The sequence below is a fragment of the Lepisosteus oculatus genome, chromosome 25 (assembly GCF_040954835.1).
Source record: "Lepisosteus oculatus isolate fLepOcu1 chromosome 25, fLepOcu1.hap2, whole genome shotgun sequence".
Classification (NCBI taxonomy): domain Eukaryota; kingdom Metazoa; phylum Chordata; class Actinopteri; order Semionotiformes; family Lepisosteidae; genus Lepisosteus; species Lepisosteus oculatus.
In genome coordinates this window covers 15,170,235-15,193,527 of record NC_090720.1, presented here as the reverse complement: position 1 = coordinate 15,193,527, position 23,293 = coordinate 15,170,235, and the positions used below count along the sequence as shown (strand labels likewise).

At 46.3% G+C, this 23,293-nt stretch overlaps 1 protein-coding gene across 1 annotated transcript in view; it reads left to right on the top strand.

The window, feature by feature from the left end:
* The window catches only part of LOC102684299 (zinc finger and SCAN domain-containing protein 2-like), a 107,114-nt gene extending 84,284 nt beyond the window's left edge, over positions 1–22,830 (top strand). The window contains exons 2-3 of the mRNA XM_006643091.3: positions 20,870–21,070; positions 21,597–22,830. Coding sequence (XP_006643154.3) covers positions 20,870–21,070; positions 21,597–22,465 — 1,070 coding nt within the window. The 3' untranslated portion in view covers positions 22,466–22,830. The remainder of the gene's footprint in view (positions 1–20,869; positions 21,071–21,596) is intronic.
* The last annotated feature ends 463 nt before the right edge of the window (positions 22,831–23,293 follow it).

The following is a 23,293-nucleotide window of genomic DNA, read 5'->3' as shown; positions in this document are numbered from 1 at the left end:
TATAATGAAAAGAGACATTAATACTTGGGGAGTGGGGAAGTACCCGTTAGATGGGTTACTGCCCAACGCACCTACTTAGTATGTGGGAAGAATGCCTATCCCTGGCTTCTGCAGAATCAATGATGAGATGGTAGCCATGAGGACTGTCACAATGCAAAATCAATTGGCTTTAGACTACTTGTTAGCCTCTCAAGGGGGGATGTGCGCAGTAATTGGAGCTGAGTGTTGTACTCACAGTCCTGACAATTCAGAACGTTTGTTACATTTGTTTGTGTAGAACAAGATTGGAAAATTGTCAATATGTTCTAAAGGGGGGACTGAGGGATCAAACATTGATTTCTCTTATTTTATCCTTTTCTGCTTTTACTGTGTAAATAATTTACTAACATCATTTTACTAACTATCCTGCTAGAATAATGGAAAATTACTAACTGCAACTTAAGTGTGAGCTGGCTGCGTGCCCGGAACGTGAAGGGCAGAGCCAGCTTCGGGCAGCCTGACCAGAACTGAGAGTGCCCGATATCTGCTTAAGCCATGATTAACAAAATTTAGAAGTACATAATGTCTGCTTAAACAATAATTAAAAGGAACCCAAGAATATTCTTATTGTTTATCATGTACCAAGGCTAGCAGCCTTGGCTTTACACCATACATGGCATGTAATTGTACTGAAACTGTTCTGGGTGTGTTTTCTGTTTGTGATTTTGTATAAAAAGTGTCCTTTTGTATCAGTAAGTTGAGTCAGTGCTTCATCGGCTTTGGCTCCTGTATGCATACGTAATAAAGGTAATTCCTGCTACATACACACCTGGATTGGTTCTCCTTTTTTGGACAATAATATATTAGCAACTTGCACTTTTTTAATTCTGTTTCTAAGCATTTTCTCATATCTTTCCATAAGCCTTTTACTTGCATAATGTTATTGCTAATAAAATTTCCTATTGTAATAAATCGAAGCAATCCTGATTTGAATTCATGCAGATCAACCTTACTATCTTAAGTTCAGGTTGTTAAACATTGTGTTAATTATCGCATGAACCTGGCTGTGTTTTCAGAGAACACAGTCACTCAAGGGTTGGTGTGCTTATTATCACTAGGTCACATGACCTGTCTCATCCTTCTCTTGGTGTTTCAGTAGCCTAGGACACGTGGTTTGGGTCTTGTGCTGGAAAGCGCTTACAACAGGGTGTAGCGGCAATGCTTGTTAATAATACACAATTAAGCGTTGGTATGCTCCTAAAGGAGGCCACATCTCACCCTCCATCTCTGTGGTGCAGCCACAGAGAAAGAATTAATGCAGGCTGATTTAAGATGTTTTCTTTTGATAAGAAACAAGCTCCCAGACGGGGATGCAATTAGCTAAGCCTGGCTATCATGATCAATGATCATCCATTGGCGCCTATCAGTCTAGGGAGTGCCAAATGGACATCTGGACTCCATTCCTAAGTGTCAAGAGTAAGTGACTTATATCTCACCTTGACCAACCAATCAGGGACTGGCAGGGCGTGGTAATACCACGTGGGTCTCCAATGCCCGCCAAACTCTCAACCAATCAGCACACATCTGGGTCTTAATCAAAATGGGAGCGCAAGCTCAGATCGGGGTTCTCCTTGGCCATTTTCGCGCATCATCAGAGACAATCACGTGACAACTGCTGTTGTCTGCAAAAGGACTTGGACTTTGTTCTAAGCGCGAGGCCGAGGATCCCGTACGTACTCAGAATTCTACCAATGTGAATGCTCCGCTTGGTCCACGGCAGCCTACAGTTGGACCCTCGTCGACAACCTGAATAGCTTATTCAGAAGCAGCACTGGACCAGGAACAAACCAGTTTCTTCCCAGGCAAAAGAGTGCCTTGTGAGGACTCGCGGTCACACTCTGTGCATAGAGACTTTCTACTAGCCAGCCGGACTGCTGGTAGATCCCCTCGGATCAACGACTGCCCTGCGCGTCGCAGTTAGATTCCTCCGCCCGTCCTACTCCGAGCTGCACCTTGACTGGTTGGCCGGTAGCCAGAGGACGCCGACGCAATGCCCATTGGCCAACCGCTGGAACAGAGACTGCAACAGAGCCTGTCAGCTGGTTTGGTGTTCGTGCCGGGAAATTCCAAATCCAAACACAGTGGATAAGTAAACCCCATGTTCTACATTGCGTCTCGAGAATTCAATTGTACCTCAATACAAGTTGTTATCAATTTAATTCATGAGTAATGTATTTACTTGCGAATTTAGAGTAACAGTGGGTAATAACACTGATTAGCGATTTGGTAACTGAACGATATATATTGACATATATTCTCTGTTGTGTATCTCTTCGTGTTTGCATCTCTTCGAGATTATATACCTTGTATATTGATAACCCTCACAGTAAGGTCTGCCGCTCGTATCCAGGCAGACTAGTATATGTTTGGTGCACAGTTTATATTAATAAATGTATCTCGTGTGTTGAACCCGTGTGTGTGCATTGTTAGTTGTTCTGACGATTGATTTTCTAAAAGCCCCAACGAACAACCTCGTGATTACTGCTACAATTAATAATTGTCTCAGTAAACCCATCAAACCACTACATTTAATGGCGTCCCTGGGTGGGCGAGTTTAGAATGAAATGAGAATCAATCGCACAGAATAACTGATATTGCTGTGAGTTCAAGTTCAGCACAGCACCGTGGCTTCTATACGCGAATACCGGGTGTGCTGATAACTGCGTAAAGAAATCCCCCTGTTTTCTAGCGTTTAGTGTAACGTGTGCTAATTGGAAATCCATCTTCTCGGGTGTTTAGATTCCATACTGTATTTTGGTAAAAGGAAAAAAAAGTAATACTCTTAAAGTTTCTCTGACATAATGACAATGGCTGCTAAAATGTCTGAAGTGGAGTCGCTTATAAGTACTATTTCTAGCGATGAAAATCCTGGTTACTGGAGCGGTATCGAAAAGTTGAACTTTGATGATATTGAGACGCTGCAAGTAGATTTAGTAGCTAAGGTAGCTAACCAGCTTAACACAGGAGGGTCTGTGAACGTAGTTCAGGTCCTATCGAGTTAGCCTTAAATCTAGCTAAACAGCTGGAACTGTCTTTGTCCGAGCTGACAAAGTTTCAAAAGCTTCAGGGAAAGCTAGAAAGATATAAGGCGGAGCGAGTTGAGTTGTTGGATATAATCAGAGAAAAGAGAGTGAAAAATGAGGAAAGTGAAGACAGACTCAGGGAAGTTCTAGGTAAATTAGATGACTTGCCTGCTAGAGAAACTGCGGCTGAGGTAGCTAGGAGAGACCTGGAAGCGAGCTTGAAAGAAAAAGAAAAAGAAATTGAGAGTTTAAATGAGCTCAGCCAGAAAAGGCAAAAGGAGTAGTGGAAGCAAAACAGGCTAGATCCCACTTGCATGCCAGCCCTACTAGCAGCCCAGAGCGCTCACCCAGCGCGCCGGGAGGAGGTTTCTCCCGGCCAGGGTCTGTGGTTGGATCGGCATGGGGGAGATCGCCGAGTCCTGTGCGAGACGCAAGGGCGATGCAATTCAGGCATAGACCCCCTGCCCGCGGAGAAACCGTAAAAATTAACCTCCACTCCCTGAGGCAGTTAGCCAAAGATGTAGAAAGGTTTGACCCATCAGTGTCAGGGAATAATGTGGAAACCTACATCGATGAGCTGAGATATACTTTGCAGTTTATGCCCGGAGCGTCCGAACAGGAAAAGGCTATGTTAGTAAGGAAAACTACCAGCCGAGCGGTCCACGAGTGGATGTCTAGACAAGGACCGAAGGTCTGTAATAGCTTTGAGGAGCTGTGTCAGGCAATGATCGGAGAATTTTCGGCTTTAATCGATCCCATAGCTGCCGTGGCCGCTGCGAACCATATTAAGCACGAAAAAGCTGAAGCCCCTCGCGACTATTATGAGAGGCTTAGGCGCACTTATTTTGCAGGGCGGAATGAAGAGGTTTCCGAAGAGAACGTGAATTTCAAAGGTTTATTCATTGCTAATCTGCATCCCTCAGTCAGGAAAATGATTGTGATGCACACTGATGCAAAGGCGATGAAAATGGCTGACATTAGAAGGTTGGCTCAAAAAGCCTGGGGAGCTGAAGTCTCCGCTTCCTCAGAGCGAAAACCCGTGTTCGCCACTAAAGCCAGCAGGGTTGACGACTCGCCTCAGCTCGAGGGAGCTGAGGTTCCTGAGCCCACTAAGCCCCGGCGCAAAATAGGCAGGCAGGACCGCACTAAGCGTCAGAGCCACCGTGAGCGCTACGGGGAAGGCAAGGGCACAGGCAGAGCCTATCATAAGGCTGGACGAAGGGAGTCGACTGCAACCCGCCTGGCCAGGCTTGAACATGCCCTGCTTGAGAGATCAGGACAGGGTAAACCGGTGGACTGCCAGCGTGGAAAATTGTGGGCTCAGGTCAAAAACCCTAAGCCTGTCGTACAGCAAAAAGGGGTGTTCAGTGGTTATGCTATGATCACACAGTGCCCACTGAACACTATAGCTGAGTTGGAGGTTCCACCTGGTTCCTCTGGATGAGAAATAAATGTCTCTTCTTGCTTTCCAAAACTACAGGGAAGTCCTGCCCAGGCCAGCACTCCCACGGTCTCCCAACTACAGGAGCAGTGCTCCGAGCAGCTGCTTGATCCGCCAGGTAAAGCACACCCCTTTTCCATCCCTGAAGAAGAGTGGATCTCCCTGTCTGGTAATGAATTGGAGTCCTTTCTCTGCGCCCTGGTACCTCAGGGGGACCAGGACTACCACCCCATGGTGGTGGGAGGGGTCCAGGTGGCAGAAGTGCAGGTTGATGATGTAATTCTCAGCCTCAGCTCTGAGAAGTCCATAATCAGTGAAGGTCTGTTCGAGGACCTGTCGCAAAGCCGTCAGGTGATCCTGGTGACGCAGTCACAGGTTCTGTGGTGGGCACCCCCACCTCATAGGTCCATTTGGAGCAAAGGAAGCTGTGTAGCTTCCATCTCCATCGGAAAAAGGAAGTTTGCAACTTCCAACAAACAAATTCCAACAAATTCGGTCTGGGCGCCCAGTTGGACACAGTAAACAGTGTGCTGTGGACACGGGTGAACCCAGATGCCCACTCTCTAAGCGGCGACCCCGAGAACATTCGGTCAGGTCAGACGATTCCTCAGGCCTGCCAGGTAGTAAATGAATCGGACCTGATCGTTCCTGCATCAACAGCAGGGTTTCTGGTACGCCTTGTCCTGAAGAAGGGACAGAGAATGGATGCTGAGATGGTTTTCTTCCAACCATCAGCCCAGTTTATCAGACTGAACCTAGCAGTCTGTGGTACCCCCAGACTGGAACGGAATGGCCGAGCCACCTGCCTGTTTGTGCAGAACAGCAAAACAAGATGTCACAATCCCTGCTCGCACTGACATGGGACTGGTAATTGACAATGGTTTCTATGATTTCGAACTGGCCATCCCAGTACTGGGGCAGCTCCCTGGTCCCTTGGCCAGGGAGGGGGGAACCGAACAGGTGTACTACACCTACCCCCGGCGGATGATTGCAATTATGCCAATAGAGGGATTCTGCAACCAGGAGGTGTGCAGGGTGGACCTTAGCGATAAGGATGAGATGGTTGTGTACACAGTACACGCAGCTGTTCCGACGGACCACTCAGCCAAGAGTGCGACCCGGGATACCGCCATGCCGTCAAAAGCGGGGTTCCTAGAGCAGGTACAGGAACAGGTTGGTAAGGCAGATGCCCTGGAAACGGAAAGCCAGCGTCAGCAGCTGCGTCAGATCTTCCAGGATTTCCAGGAAGTGTTTGCACGGGACGCCTATGACTGCGGGGTGACGGATTTGCACACAGTGCGCATTCCTACGGCCCCTGGTGCCCGCCCAACCTATGTCAGGCAGTATCGCATTCCCCTCATGGTATACGAGTCCATAAAGCAGACGTTGGATGCTCTACTAGAGCGTCAGATCATAAGGGAGTGTAACTCCACTTATAACTCCCCACTGTGGCCGGTGCTGAAACCCAATGGTAAGTGGCGTCTGACCATTGACTACCGGCAGCTGAATAAACAGGTTCCTTTGTCACGATGGCCAATGATCTACCTAGATCAGGAGTTAGCCAAGGTGACAACAGCGAAATATCTCACCACAGTAGATGTGGCCAATGGGTTCTGGACCCTTAAGGTAGAACCAACAGACCAGTACAAACTGGCCTTTTCCTTTGGAAACAGGCAGTTCACCTGGAATCGATGCCCCTTTGGGTATTCCAACTCCCCAGCGGAGTTCAACATATTTCTGCACAAAGCCATGAGTGATGCAGCCGCCAGGGGCAACCTGGTCTATGTGGACGATATTCTGATGCGGAGTCAGACCTGGGAAGAACACATGGCCGAGATCAGGCATGTGTTGACCCAGCTCTCCCGTGCAGGGGCCAAACTGTCTCTGGCTAAGGGACAGTGGTATAGGACCCAAGTGGAGTACGTGGGACTGTTGGTTGAAGCCCAAGGCATACAGCCACAGTCCAGCAGAGTCCAAGCTATCCAGAATATGAAGTCGCCCACTAACCTGTCTGAACTGCACAGCTTTCTGGGAGTATGTAATTATTCCCGGCAGTTCATTGAGGATTACGCTGAAATAGCAAGGCCCCTCCACAAGCTGTTGCAGAAAGACGTGCCTTTTGAGTGGGGGCCTTCCCCAGAACAGGCTGTGATGGAGCTGAAGAGCAAACTCGGTAGTGCGCCATGCTTGGCCTACCCTGACAAAAATAAGGTCTTCTACCTTGAAGCAGGGTTCTCAGAGCACTGCCTTGGGGCTGCTCTGAGTCAGGAATATGACCGAAGGGCGATGGGTGGTGGTGTATGCCAGTCGAGCCCTGAACCCAGTGGAGCAAAAGTTCTTGGACTGCGAGAAGGCCCTGTTATCTACGGTCTGGTCGGTAGAACACTTCCGTAGTTATGCTGGGGGACAAAAGATCATCATCGAAACATGCCACCAACCTGTGACATTCCTGCATAGCCAGAGACTGAAAGCGGGCAGGGTGTCAAATAGCAGGATTGTGGCATGGATGATGGCCCTACAAGGCTATGAGATAGAGGTACGTTATGCACAGAGCAAGAAAATGTACCTGGGACAGGGCCTGGCTTTGGGCCAAGTGTGTCATGGCTGTGACACTGACATGGAAGCTCCAGAAACAATTCCCGCTTCTGAGCTACCGAACAATCATCGGTACTACGATGAGAACGTGGGCCAGGGCTTACCCATGGCCTATGTTGACGGTTGCTCTTTTCGCCACGAACAGCAGGTGCTAGCAGGGGTAGGAGTAGTCTGGCAAGACAATACTCCCTGTGGGCCGACCCGCTATAAGCTAGGACCAAAGACTAGTCAGTATGAGGAAGTAGCTGGGGTGCTGATCACCCTCCAGCAGGCCCTGACAAATGGCCTTAAACAATTTGTCATCTGTAGTGACTCGAACTACGCCCGACATAGCTTCGTGTCCCATCTTCCGTATTGGAAGGGTAACGGCATGAAAAATGCCCGGGGCAAGGAAGTAAAGAACAAAGAGTTGTTCCTGGCCAGTGACAAGCTCACGACCGAGGCTGGAATGATGGTTTACTGGAGGAAGGTGAAGGGACACTCCCAGGTGAAGGGACCCGACAAAGACGGGAATGATGAGGCCGACCAGCTGGCCAAATCTGGCGCCTTAGAGGGTGAACCCTGGCAGTTCCAGCAGGAATGGCTACCCCCAGAAACCGTGGCTGAGGTCAAGGTGGTCACCCGAGGCAGGGCTAGACAGGATGTCGGAGCTGACCCTCAATCTGTACTGTTTGGGTCACAGGGTTTTAACACCGATCTTGTGGAAATGCAGAAACAGGACCCAGCAATTGGGCAAATGTATTAGCATATCACTGACCCAGTGCATCAACCTCTTTCGGAGCAGGTGCTGAGCCAGTCTCCGGAGCTGAAGGAGCTGGCAGAGGTGAAAGACAACCTAAAAATTATAAAGGGGTTGTTGGTTTGTGTACCAGTTGCACAAGGTGTCCCAAAGTGGGTAGTTCCCCGCTGTCATCGGGGGGTCATGATCCAACACGCTCATGACGAGCCCTGTGGGGGTCACCGGGGAATCAAGGCCACATACGACACTATCCAGCAGGTGGCATTCTGGCCTCACATGGGCCAAGACATCGCTGCGTATGTAAAGGGGTGTCTGACGTGTAGCCAGTTCCAACCATCACGGCCCTTGCACCGGGCACCACTCCAGAAAAAGGGCATGACATTCCCCTGGTCCAATCTACAAATGGATTGGGTGGGGCCGCTGGTGAGGTCATCCAGAGGGAACAAATATTTCCTCACTGTTACGTGTGCATTCACAAAATGGATTGAGTGCCTCCCAGCACCCAATGACACGGCAGAGACAACTGCAGTGCTGTTGGTGAACCATGTGTTCAGTCGATGGGGACTCCCCCTGACCGTGGACTCGGATCGGGGAACCCATTTCACAGCTACAGTAATGGCAACCCTGTGGAATATGCTTGGGGTCAAGGCCCAGTTGCATATCTCCTACCACCCTCAATCCTCGGGCCAGGCAGAAAGGGCAAACCGAACGGTGGTTAGTATCCTCAAAAAGTTTGTCTCCACCAGCAGTAGGGACTGGGACATTAAGCTGCCCCTGGTTCTGATGGCCATCCGAGCCACGCCCCATTGCTCTACGGGGGTCCCACCTTTTGAGATGATGACAGGTCGGAAGATGACTCTTCCCCTACACTGTCTTTATGGGGTGGAGGACCTGAGCACGACGGGGGCTGCTACGGCCCATCAGTATGTGTCAGACCTGAGAGCACATCTGCAGGCAACCTTTGCTTTTGCTCAGAACAATCTGGGAAGGAGTGCAGAGGGTAGGAAAGCATACTATGACCGAAAGGCAGTTAACCAGGAACTTCAAGTAGGAGACAAGGTCCTGTACTTCCAATTTGCCAAACCCACAGGGGTGGCCCGGAAGTTCTTACCCAGTTGGACAGGACCCCACGAGATTGTCGATAAGGTATCACCGGTAGCTTATCGAATTCGGATTGAAAAGGGAAGGCAATCTCTGGTCTACAAGTGGGTGCATCGCAACCACCTCTGGTTGTATCGCCCACCTCAAATGGCGCCGGAGGACACAGAATAGGGTTAAAAGTCTAAACCCGATCAAAGAGGGGGTTGCCCCTTTGTAGTTGCAGGTAGTTAGGTACTGTAGTGTAGGTCCTGCTAGGAAAATATATTCAAAAATATAGTGGAACTGTACCATCTGCCTCATCTGTGTTCCAGAATGGGAATCCTAAAACTGCCACGGCTGGTCCTGACAGTACTGTGGATCGCCTCAACACAGCCCCTTGAAATTGTGGAACCCGGTCCTCCTACCGGCATAGTCCTGCAGGACGCTCCCGGATTGTTGTTAACAAATTGCAGAACATATACTCAGCGAGTGTATGTACGGCTGGACCCACATAATGTGTTTCGGAAGCACATCAACATGAACAGTAGGGTGTCCTATCATGGTAGGCAGTCGGCTGGGGATACTGTATGGCATGCCCAGCTAGACACTATACACATGCTCCGCCAGCTGAGGAAGGCAACAGTCACCCAGGAGGAGATGACAGGCCTCAGCCGCCCCAAAAGGTTCTTGGGGGGTCTGATTGCTGCGGCCTCCGCCGTGGGTTCGCTATTTTCAGCTGGTCTGTTTGCTGCTAACACTGTCACCCTGACCACCCTGAGAAGGCAGGTGTCTGGGTTACGTAAGGAAATGCCAGAAATGTATGACAAGCTGTATTAACAGCAGCAGTGGCTGGAAAGCCTAGGGAAAACCTTACAGGGCACAATTTTAGCAGTAAACCTTCATGCAGCAGTGTTAAATAACACCCTCCACACCGTGGGCAGGATTGTCGACGTGTTACAGTGGGACTACGCTTGTGCAACAGGTCAGAATGCTGATGCAGGATCTGCTTAGGGAGCTTAGTGCCACAGTAACTAGCCTAGCCATGGGACAGATTCCAACCTACTTGGTTCCACTGTCCTTAGTAGAAGAAGTACTGAAGACAACCACTTCCGAGATGGTGCAGCCATTGCAAGTACATCTTGCATACAGTCTAGGCAGTGCCATTCCCATACATGTCAACCCCGAAGCCAAGGAAATAGGTTTCCTGTTGAATCTCCCATCGTGAGTAGCAAGGATATCTATAGACTCAAGTCTATATCGAACGTTGGCTTCTGGAGGGGGGACATGCATGTGAAGTTGACCACCCCACCGCTCGTAGCTTACCAGGAGGATGATCCAAATTTGTACCTTGTTCCAAACCTGGAACTGTGTATATCAACCAAGGATATCCACTGGGTATGCCCAAGTAAGCCATTCCTTAGGGACACAACTCAGAGGTTGTGTGGTATCAGAAAGGGGGCTGCCACTGAAAAGTGTAAAGCCACAGTGACGAGCAAAAGTGAGGTTAACGAACCCCAGGTTGAGCAGGTGGGAAAGAAATGGCTGGTCAGCACACCACAGTTAACGGTTACAATAACCTATGACAGACATGATACAGCTACCTAAGTGCAGCTACCCAACCAAACAGTTTTTCTACAAGTTCCTGAAGGAGCTATAGTGCATCTCAACGATTTAGCACTGTATCACCTGGAGTCAGAACTGTATGAAACGGAACTCGAGATTGTGGACGCTTTCAGAGGACACAGCGTTGAGTTGGATGAGAGAATCCAAGAGACAGTAAGTCTTGAGGGTGTACAGGTAGTCGAATTTGTTCTCAATGACACAAACTTAAAAATAACACTGGTAGGTCCCAAGCACAGTTGTTGTGGATCCTCTGGGGCGCTAGGAACAGTAAACGTGGTCATCTTGACACTGCTGCTGGGTAGCTGGATCATGGCTGGGGTAATGTGTTGGATGCTGTTCTCTTGTATCAAAGCCTTGCGGGGTAGTTTGAATGAGACAAAGGGAGCAATGGTAACCACTCCCAAACGTCTGCCTGCTGCAGAGCTATCCGATACTGATAGTGAACTGTCGGAAGTTTAAGGTCTAGGGCTAATGATGATGCCCAATGCCTCATTTCTAGGTACCTTATAACTGAGAGCAGGAATACGCAATGTTCTTTCCAACACTATTTCCTGTACAAATTCTCGAGAGGTAATGTGAATATTGGGTGGTAGAATCCACCGTGGTACAACAGACATCACTTAACTCTGTTTATGTTTTGAAGGCAACAACGCCTCAGGACCTCGTGACCTTCAAAAAGGGGGGATAGGTAGCAGCAATGCTTGTTAATAAGACAGAATTAAGCGTTGGTATGCTCCTAAAGGAGGCCACATCTCAACCTCCATCTCTGTGGTGCAGCCACAGAGAAAGAATTCATGCAGGCTGATTTAAGATGTTTTCTTTTGATAAGAAACAAGCTCCCAGACGGGGATGCAATTAGCTAAGCCTGGCTATCATGATCAATGGTCATCCATTGGCGCCTATCAGTCTAGGGAGTGCCGAATGGACATCTGGACTGCATTCTTAAGTGTCAAGACGCTGGGTGCGGTCCTGTGTGCCTGCTTTGGAACGGGGCTTAGCCAGCTCAGGAGCCTGTGCTCCTTCGAGCAGGGGGGAATTAACCCTGCTGGCTCTGACGGCGAACGCAGTCGCTTTAGCAACTTTTTGCTCAGAGCGACTTTGGACATCATACTCCCAGGCTTTCTGCACGAATCTCTTAATATCAGTCATTTTCATGGTCTGTGCATCTGTATGCATTAAGATCATCTTTCTGACTGACGGGTGGAGATTCGCAATGAATAAACCCTTGAAATGTGTGTTCTCAATACAGTGTGCTGAAAGCCGAAAGAAAAAAGTTACCCTTGCTCTTTAAGCAGTGCTTGATTGTTTTGTGATCTTTTGCGATCTACCAGGTTGATTGCATACTTGATCTTGTGGTTTTCTGTGGTAAAACTGTGATTTCGTACTTAAACGTAATACTCTTTAAGTCTAACGATGGTTGCAAAAAGGTCTGAATTCGAGTCGCTATTAAGCACTCTCTCTAGCAGCGACAAGTCTGACCACGATCTCTTCCATATCTCCGTCAGCGGAGAAGCTAGAAGAATAAATCTCCATTCTCTGAGAGAGCTAGCGAAGGACATAGAGAGATTTGACCCCGCAGTGTCAGAGAATAATATCGAGAGTTATATTCAGGACCTCAGGTATTACCTGCAGTACCTGCCAAACGCCACAGAACAGGAGAAAGTGTTTCTGGTTAGAAAAACTACCAGCAGAGCTGTACATGAGTGGATGGCTAGGCAGATGAAAGAAGTCTGTAATGATTTTGAGCAGCTTTGTCAAGCACTTATCGAAGAATACAGTGCGTTTATTGACCCGACTGTCGCGATAGCCGCCGCTCTTAACATTAAGCACGAGAGAGCAGAGTCCCCTCGCGAATATTACGAGAGACTTAGACGAACTTATTTTGGAGGGCGAAATGATGAGGCTTGCGAAGAGAACACACATTTCAAGGGTTTATTCATTGCGAATCTCCACCCGTCAGTCAGAAAGATGATCTTAATGCATACAGATGCACAGACCATGAAAATGACTGATATTAAGAGATTCGTGCAGAAAGCCTGGGAGTATGATGTCCAAAGTCGCTCTGAGCAAAAAGTTGCTAAAGCGACTGCGTTCGCCGTCAGAGCCAGCAGGGTTAATTCCCCCCTGCTCGAAGGAGCACAGGCTCCTGAGCTGGCTAAGCCCCGTTCCAAAGCAGGCACACAGGACCGCACCCAGCGTCCTAAGTGCCATGAGAACACCGGGGGAGGGAAAGGGCTAGAAAAAGCTGAACAAAAGGATTCAGTAGCCGCCCGCCTGGCCAGGCTTGAACAAGCTTTATTAGGACAGGGACAACCGTTCCCCAAGGCTGCCGGAAGCGTGAATGAGCTGATACTCTCCACTGGAGGAGGCGGAGACCCGCCCCCTCTCCCTCCCCCAGTCTATCTGATTGAGCGGAAGGGTTCCTGCCTGGATAAGGTCAGCCACTCCCAAGTGAGTGCTGACTCCACCCCTGAAGTCACAGAGCAGGCAGTAAAACGCAGAGGAAAAGCAAGAAGCTTTTACCTCAAGGCTGCCATGGGAGATGTCTTACCCAGTGAGACACTGATTGACACTGAGGTTGAAAGGTGTTTGATGTCACACGGCAAGCTCAAACGGGTAGAAAAAGAAAAGGGCATGCGACTCAGAGAGGAACCTTTGGTGGATCACCAGAAAGGCAAGGTGTGGAAACAGGTCAAGGCTCCTAAGCCTTCTGTACAGAAGGAAAGGGGGGCCAAGAGGCAGACTGTGCTCACACAGTGCCCACCGAACACAGAAGCCTATGCGGAGATTCCTTCTGTTCCCTCTGGACAAGAAATAAAAATATTTCCTTGTTCCCCGGATGTACAGGGAAGTCGTGTCCCGGCTGAGGTCACAACAGCCTCCCTGCCACAGGAGCGGTGCTCCGAGCAGCCGCCTGATCCACCAGGTAAAGCACACCCCTTTTACATCCCTAAAGAGGAGCAGATCTCCCCACCTGGCGATGAGAAGGAGCTTTCCCTGTGCATCCTGGCACCCAAGAGGGTTCAGGAACACCACCCCGCAGTGGTGGAAGGGATCCAGATGGCAGGAGAGCAGGTTGGTGATGAAGCCCTCACCCTTAGCGCTGAGAGGTCCTCTATTAGTGAGGATCTGCTTGAGCAGCTGTCACAGGGCCACCGCCAGGTGCCCCTGGTGCAACATTCACAGGTTAGACAGGAGGTCCAGCTGGACGCTGAGACTACTGCGCTGTGGACACACCTGATCCCAGATGCCGATTCCCTCTGCTGTGACCCAGGGAACCTGCAGTCAGGTAACATTATTTCTCACAACTACCAGGTAGTGAGTGAGACTGACCTGATTGTTCCTGCCTCAACGGCAGGGTTGCCTACACACCCAGTCCCCCAGAAGGGACAGGGAATGAAAGCCGAGCTGGTTTTCTTACAGCCACCAGCTCAGTTTGTCAGTCTGAGTCTGACCAACAGTGGTTCAGCCAGACTGGAGCTGGATGGTCAAGCCACCCGCCTGCCAGTGCAGGACATCGCAAAGAGAGGTGTCAGAATCCCCGCCTGCACTGACATGGGCCTGGTGAGTGATAGTGAGTTCAAAGACAGTGAACTAGCTATCCCAGTGCTGGGGCAGCTCCCTGAACCCCTAGCGAGGGAAAGGGGGAGCGAGCAGGTGTCCTACACCCAAGCCCAGCGAACGATTGTAAACATGCCGATAGAAGGATTCCTCAATCAGGAAGTGTGCAGGGTGGACCTGAACAGTGAGAATGGGGTAACAGTCCCAGATCACTCAGGTGCTCCAGATGACCACTCAGCCAAGGGTCAGGCATGCTCCACCGCTGCACCGCCCCCTGCAGGGTTCCTAGAGCACAGGCATGAACAAATCGAAAAAGCAGATGCCCTGGAAAAGGAGGAGCAGCATCAGCCGCTGCGTCAGATCTCCCCAGATTTCCAGGATGTTGGTGCCCAAGATGCCACAGGGCATACTGAGAAAGACACCATCTACACGCTGTGCCAGCTTAGAAAGGCAACAGTCACTCAGAAGGAGATGACTGGGATCAGCCGCCCGAAAATACTTTTGGGAGGACTGATTGCTGCCGCCACTGTTGCACATTTGCTATTTCTGGTAGGTTTGTGTGCTACTGGCACTCTCACCCTGACTGCCCCAAGAAGGCAGGTGTTAGAAATGCCAGAGGGTAGTGACAGACTGTATCAACAGCAGCAAAAGTTGGAAAGCTTAGGGAAAACCCTACAGGCAACTTCCTATGCAACAGGGTTAAACCTTATTCCCCAAACAGTGGACATGATTGTTGGTGTTATACAGTGGGTTTATGCTTGTGTGCAACAGGCCAGAATGTTGACACAAGACCTGTTAAGGGAGTTTAGTGCCACTGTAGCCAGTCTAACCACGGCACAAATCCCAACCCACTTGATTCCACTCTTCTCAGTAGAGGAGCATGTGACATTAACCCCATCGCTCATAGGTCACCCAGAAGGCAATCCAAGATTGAATTCGGTTCCAAATCTTGAGATGGGTATGGCTACCAAAGCTATCCATTGGCTGTGTCTAAACGATTCACCAATGAAGGGGGTAAAGCTACTGACGAGCAGAGGGAGGTTAATGAACCCCATGAAGAGCAGGTGGGAAGTAAATGGCTGGTCAGCACACCACATTTAACTGACACTATGACTTGTGACGGGCATGATACAGCTACCACAATGCAGCTACCTAACCAATAGTTTTCCCGAGGAGGCCATAGTACAGCATGGTAACTTAACACTGTACGGTCTGGAACCAGACGATATAAGACCAAACTTGAGGTCTTGGATGCCTTCAGGTGCCACACTATTGAATTGGATAGAAATCCACGACACAGTAAGCCCTGAAGAGGTACAGGTAGTTAGTTTGCTTTAATGGACCAAACCTCCAAATCACCCTAGCAGATACCCAACACAGGTGTTGTGGTTTATCGGGGGGCTGGGAACAGGAACTGTTGTTATTGTAACACTACTGCCGGGAAGCTGGATCATGACTGACAGTGTACTCTGAATGCTGTACTCTCACATCAAGATGTACTCTGGGTAGCACGAATGAGTCAAAGGTAGCATGTCAAAAGAAAGGAAGTGACTTCTCCCCAAATATCTACCACAGAGGTATCAGATATTGACAGTGAACTTCCTGATGTGTAATTCCTAGACTGAGATAATGTCTCCTACCGTGTTTATACATACTCCAGATGTTATTCATCCTGTTTGTATCCAATGCTGGTTCCGGTATGAATTCTCGAGGAGTAATGTAGACATTTAAGATTAATGTTCTAATGGCAAGGGACATCACTTAACTCTGTTTTGTTTTGAAGGCAACAACGCCTCAGGACCTCGTGACCTTCAAAAAGGGGGGATATGTAGCGGCGAGGCTTAATAATAAGGCAGAATTAAGTGTTTCTGAGCTTCCCAAATGAGGCCTCATTTCTCTGTTCATCTCTGTGGTGCAGCCACAGAGAAACCATTCATGCAAGGTGATTTAAGGTCCAAGGACAGCTCCCAAAGGGGAATGCACTTAGCTAAGCCTGGCTATCATGATCAATGGTCACCCATTGGACATCTGGACTGCATTACTAAGTGTCAGGACTAAGTGACTCATATCTCACCTTGATCAACCAATCAGGGACTGGTAGGGCCGAGTAACCCACGTGGGACTCTGATGCCCATGGAACTTTCAGCCAATCAATGAGCTGAAGTTCCTCCAGGTAAAAACAGGCAACACAGAGAGCCTGTGAGATTCAGATTCAACAAGATTCAGACAAGATTCTAAAGGGAATTCAAAGGAGAATTCCAGGGCAGGACGGCCCAGGAGCAGAAGGCTCCCAAGGGCAGGACATTCTCGCAGCGCGCCTCCTGACCATCCTGAGACTCAGCCCGGACAACCACGGAACGGCCAGTGTGTCCGAGTGCCAGAACTTTCCTTTGTTCTAAGAGTCTAGAGTGGAGGTTGCCAGAGAGTAACCAGCAGCAGGCCTCGTGAACAGGTCGGAACTGTGGACAGCTGAATCACTATTCAGAACTAGCTCTTCATCATAAACGAACTGGTCCTCTTCCTGACTTGCTGGGACCCACAGTCATCTTTTCTCCTGTGCACAAACTTTGCTAGTTAATGCCAACAGTGAGCATCAGCAGCGCACCGTCGCAAGCCGCACATCACAGCCTGGCACGGAGCCAGAGAGCGCGGATTGGACAGCAACAGCCTGCAACTGTTTCTTTGTGCCCGCAGGAGATCTGAATCCCCAAAGATTGGATGAGTATTCAACTTCAATGCATTACAGCAATGCGTGACAACTGCTGTTGTCTGCAAAAGGACTTGGACTTTGTTCTAAGCGCGAGGCCGAGGATCCCGTACGTACTCAGAATTCTACCAACGTGAATGCTCCGCTTGATCAACGGCAGCCTACAGTTGGACCCTCGTCGACAACCTGAATAGCTTATTCAGAAGCAGCACTGGACCAGGAACGAACCAGTTTCTTCCCAGGCAAAAGAGGACTCGCGGTCACACTCTGTGCATAGAGACTTTCTACTAGCCAGCCGGACTGCTGGTAGATCCCCTCGGAGCAACGACAGCCCTGCGCGCCGCAGTTAGATTCCTCCACCCGTCCTACCCCGAGCTGCACCTCGACTGGTTGGCTGGTAGCCAGAGGACGCCGACACAACGCCCATTGGCCAACCGCTGGAACAGAGGCTTCAACAGAGCCTGTCAGCTGGTTTGGTGTTCGTGCCGGGAAATTCCAAATCCAAACACAGTGGATAAGTAAACCCCATGTTCTACATTGCGTCTCGAGAATTTAATTGTACCTCAACACAAGTTGTTATCAATTTAATTCATGAGTAATGTATTTGCTTACGAGTTTAGAGTAACAGTGGGTAATAACACTGATTAGTGATTTGGTAACCGAACGATATATATTGACATATATTCTCTGTTGTGTATCTCTTTGTGTTTGCATCTCTTTGAGATTATATACCTTGTATATTGATAACCCTCACAGTAAGGTCTGCCGCTCGTATCCAGGCAGACTAGTATATGTTTGGTGCACAGTTTATATTAATAAATGTATCTCGTGTGTTGAACCCGTGTGTGTGCATTGTTAGTTGTTCTGACGATTGATTTTCTAAAAGCCCCAACGAACAACCTCGTGATTACTGCTACAATTAATAATTGTCTCAGTAAACCCATCAAACCACCACAAGGGTCTAAGCTTTAGTCACATGTACATAATTGACTGGAGGTTCAGACATCCCTCCAAAACCACGTGATCCACAATATATTATTACTTATGTATATGCATTGCATATATTGCATTAGTATGTTTTCCTTTTTGTAAGATAACCCAGCTGTTAATTGACATACAGATGCAGCCATTCAAAGTGAGCGGTACAGACACGTACCGCAGGTAAGATGTCACGGGGTACCGCGGTGCGTGATTGGTTGACCGACAGGGGCACTCGTGGTCCTTTGGTCTGTCGTAGAAAGACTTACTGTAAACGTCTTTACTGTGCCCATTGTAGATATTGAATTTTACCACTGAAGGGAAATCTTAGTAGCTGAGCATAAAAAGAATAGGAGCATACTGTAACGCGTGTGAAGGCCATAAATGATATTAATATTGGAACGTAAACATATAGTATATAGCTGGTCTTGGTACTTTAAAGAAAAAAATACACACCAGTATTCCATTTCTCCCTAAACATTGTAAGCTTCGAAGTCTTTAACTAATGTGATACTGGAGTCAACAAGCATACTTTTAGAATTTGATTAAAAGGGAATATAATATGGAATCGCGTATCTCAAGAATTTAATAACGGTATGATTATATCCATGTCACCGTGCCAGGCCACCACTGCGTCACACCACACAGCTGCCAGCGCACCTCACCGTGCCAGGCCACCACTGCGTCACAACACACAGCTGCCATTGCATCTATACATACCCGACCACCACTGCATCACACAGCTGCCAGGGCACCTCACCGTGTCAGGCCACCACTGCGTCACACATATTTCAGCGCCATATATTTCATGGATATTATGGAATATAATGGATGGATATCTTAATTATCTTTCTAGTTCACAGGTTTGCATGCATAATTTAATTTTGAAAGCCACTGAGACATCAGGTACTACTGTTGTATTTATGAAAAAGAAACAAAACAAAAAACATACTAACAACTGTGCCATCCTACTCCTTAGTTAATACATTTTATTATTCATAAACAGTTAACATTGTTAGCAAAATATTTTGAATTATATTTAACCCTATTTTTTCTTTAGTTTTGTATTTAACTTATTATATGATAGTCAGACTTAATGTATATTTGAACAATGAAAATATATTTTTACAAGATTTTACATTAAGCACTTAAAATTAATATGGTTAATAATAGTAAACTGTAACATGCTGTAACAAGATCGGTTAAACTGCGAAGAAAATGCTTTCAGAGAAAATGTTTCAGGTGTGAAGAATATAGATCTCCAATGCAATTTCAACCAAACCTGTTCCCACACACCCTGCCCCCACTACCATTAGAATATACACAAACATTTTAGCGTTTCATTCTGAGCAGAAGACCCTCACACCTGAAGAGTGCTGGCTGTGACGAATTAAACCGGTTTTACAGGTTTCAATCACAGACCATGTGACATGGGACTCAGTAAACTAACACACAGCGCCAATGGATTTGATAATACCTAACCAAAATCCGCAATATGGAAACAGAACCTGTGTAATTGTTGATAGATGATGTACTCGTAACATTTTGTAAAGACGAACTACAACATTTAAAAAATGACTTGTATGTACTTGATATCTCTAATCAATCCACGGGTCCCAGCACAAAACGAAACTAAAACGCATACCGTTTTGCGCTTCTTATTAGTTGCTCAAAAGTAATTTGACCATATGAAATGCATAATATAAACCTAGAAACATATACGTGAGCAGTACTTAAGCACTGTAGTATCGGTGTTAAGACATACCTCTCAAATACTGTAAATCAAGTTAAAAATATCTCAAGACCGATTCTGGTCGTAATGAAACCATGTTTCGTGTATGTTTTCTTTTTCATCTTGAAATAACTCATTTCTAAATACCTTTTTCACTGTTAACATCTTGCAGCAACTTTGCGACAAAATATACACTCTGACAGTACATCCTGCTACCAACATTAAATAAAACAAATCTTAAGATTTCTATATTTATGTCTTTATTTAGTGGTTTCATTAGTGACAAAGGCTAAACTTTCTTGGAAAAATGTATTTTATGTGTTGCGGAAAAAACTGACTTGCTTTAACAAAATATGTTTACAAATCCTTTCACCTGGCATTTTCGTAGTTAGAAATTATGGAACGCTCTGTTAAAAGCAAGGGAGTTTTTATGTCCGTTGCAGTTCTTTTGCAACATGAATATAATTATATCGTTATTAATTTCTTGAGATATGCGATTCCATATTATATTCCCTTTTAATAAAATTCTAAAAGTATGCTTGTTGACTCCAGTATCACGTTAAAGACTTCAAAGCTTACAATGTTTAGGGAGAAATGGAATACTGGTGTGTATTTTGTTCTTTAAAGTACCGAGACCAGCCATATACTGTATGTTTATGTTAAGATTTCCCTTCAGTGGTAAAATTAGATATGAATATTCAATACTTAAACGGGCACAGTTAAGACATTAAATATACATATACATATTGTATACAGTACAGTTTGTCTGACAAAATGCCTGACAAAGTATGGCTTGGACAGATTCCAAGTGCTTGTACAAATGTGCTAAAGAAATTATACTTTGAGTATACAGCTTGTCCAAAGTCATCCATTATTAATACTATTAGTAATATCTTCAGTAAAGGTTTTGATGCATAAATATTTCTGATAAAGGTAGGTTGTGTACTTTTGTCCAACTGAGCAATCTTGCTTTCATAAAATATACCAACATTTTAATGACTGATGATTAACATGCTGTAATACACAGTTCAAAATTAAAGGCTCAAATGCTGTACATGAGAGGTTAAGCTCCCCCTGGCGGTTTTACAAGGCGACGCCGGATAGTTAGTCACGTGACACACGTGAACTGCCTGATACCCCGGTGGGCGTGTCGCGGTATGCCGCGAAATACCTCACCCATTTTGAATGGCTGCATCTGTATGGTTGACTTGCCAGTTTACATTTTATTTTCATTTCTAGCATTATTATTATTATTATCTAACTTCTCAAAACTCTTCCTTGATATTCATTTTTGATAATTATTGCTGAATTGATAATTGAATGCACTGTTTTTCTTGTCCTGTGTTTTCAGACTCAGAGGCTCTCCCTGATGCTGGGGAAAGGGCTCTTCTTGAACAGCAGCAAAGTGAGGAGGAGTGGGGCTCCAGTCTGTTGCAGGAGACAGAGCTCACTGCTGCAGAAGGGAAAGAGAAACTCAGTGAGCAGCAAACAGAGAGCAGACAGAGTGTCGAGGATCTGGATTCTGGGCACATGATGAAGATGGAGCCTGAGAGTAAGACACCTGCACTCTTAATATTTACAGAAAAGATTAATAATCCGGATACCAAGAATATTTGCAGATCATTGTAATGTACTTGACTGTGTCTCTGTACAAGAACTCAAAGAAGAACTGGGTGAGTTTAATCTTACAGATCAGGACATGGAGCTCCAATTTGACTGACCCTGCAGATAAAATAATCCAAACATACATTAACTTAAGTCATACATTAACTGAAATATTATTAGCTTTCTACTTTTGTGTGCATTGCATGTGTAGTCTTGTGCTTGTGCCTTTGCATGGCTTGTTGTTTGATAGATGTTAATGTTAATAGAGATGTTAATCTCTATTATTATTATTATTATTATTATTATTATTATTATTATTATTAATTATTATTATTGTCATCAAAAATTTTCTTTGGTCTTCATTGTTGATAATTATTCAGTTATTGCTACTTTAAATTTTGTTTTCTGAGAAGCTTTTGATCTCTACCCTCAGGCCATGTTAAAGGTCTTGTTCTCTTGTCCTGTGTTTTCAGACTCAGTGGCCAGTGCTCTCCCTGATGCTGGAGAAAGGGCTCCTCTTGAACAGCAGCACAGTAGGGAGGAGTGGGGCTCCAGTCTGATGCAGGAGACAGAGCTCACTGCTGCAGAGGGGAAAGAGAGACTCAGTGAGCAGCACACAGAGAGCAGACAGAGTGTTGAGGGTCAGGACTCTGTGCACATGATGAAGACAGAGCCTGAGAGTGAGATACACGGTCCCTTAGTATCTGAAGATTTTACAGAGAAGATTAATCTGAACTCTCATCAGGACTCATCTGAACATCAATCAAGTAAATTAAAAAGTGACCAGTGCACACACAAAGGAGAGAGAGTTTTCATTTGCAGTCAGTGTGGGAGGAGTTTTAGTCGCTCTGACCATTTAAAAACTCACCAACTTATTCACACAGGAGAGAAGCCATTTAGATGTGGTCAGTGTGGGAAGACATTTACTAGGACAGGCAGTTTAAAAAACCATCAACTAATTCACACAGGAGAGAAACCTTTTAGTTGCAGTCTGTGTGGGAAGAGTTTTCTTCGAGCAGACAGTTTAAAAACCCACCAGCTTATTCACACAGATGAGAAACCATTTAAATGTGGTCAGTGTGGGAAGAGATTTACTGTGGCAGGCGGTTTAAAAAATCACAAACTTATTCACACAGGAGAGAAACCATTCACCTGTAGTCAATGTGGGAAGAGTTTTAGTCAGGCAGGTAGTTTAAAAACCCACCAGCTTATTCACACAGGAGAGAAACCATTCAGCTGTAGTCAGTGTGGAAAGAGATTTTTTCAGGCAGGCAACTTAAAAACCCACCAACTTGTTCACACAAGAGAGAGACACAGGATAAGACAATACACAGAAGGTTAGCACTGTGTAATGATTTATTAATTAAAAAAATAATTATTTCTGTGTCTTTCTTAATCTATTTTGGCATGGCTATATCATGAAATAAATGAGTATCTGAGGTCTTTAAGCTTACAGCTGCCTGTGTCTGTACAGGGCTTCATTTACAACACCCTTAAGTTAAACATCATCATAAACAACATTATTTTAAGTAACATGGAGTATTGTTCATGCAAGTGATCTCCAAGATTCTCCAAATCCAACCATTAAATTTGTTTTCACAAGTTCCAAGCACTGAAGACAAACTCAAGATGATAATAATAATAATAATGATTAATAATTGCTTACACTTATATAGCACTTTTCTGGACACTCCACTCAAAGCGCTTTACAGGTAATGGGGACTCCCCTCAACCACCACCAATGTGCAGCATCCACCTGATGAGATGACCACAGCCCTTGTAAGAATCCCACTTCCCCAACAAATGCCTGACACATTTTTTATGACAATATTGTTAAAGTTCAGAATGAAAAGCCCTTTTACTAGACTTCCATATACTGCAGGTTTTGGGGTGCATTGTATGAACTTAAAGGACACTAATTTTTTTATAGGTGAGTTTCTTGTTCCATTTCTTTGCCAAAGATCAGCTTGATTGTTTTATAGGATGAGTACAAAAGCCATCACCTACATACCTATCATATAACTTTTTAACATAATTAAACACCCCTGATTATGAATGATGTACAAGCAGGGTATTCTTCTGACACTTTACTTCCATTAATCTTTTAATGAAAAATACATGGCTGAGGTAATTCACCTATTTGGCCAAATCTCAAATCCAATAAAACAGT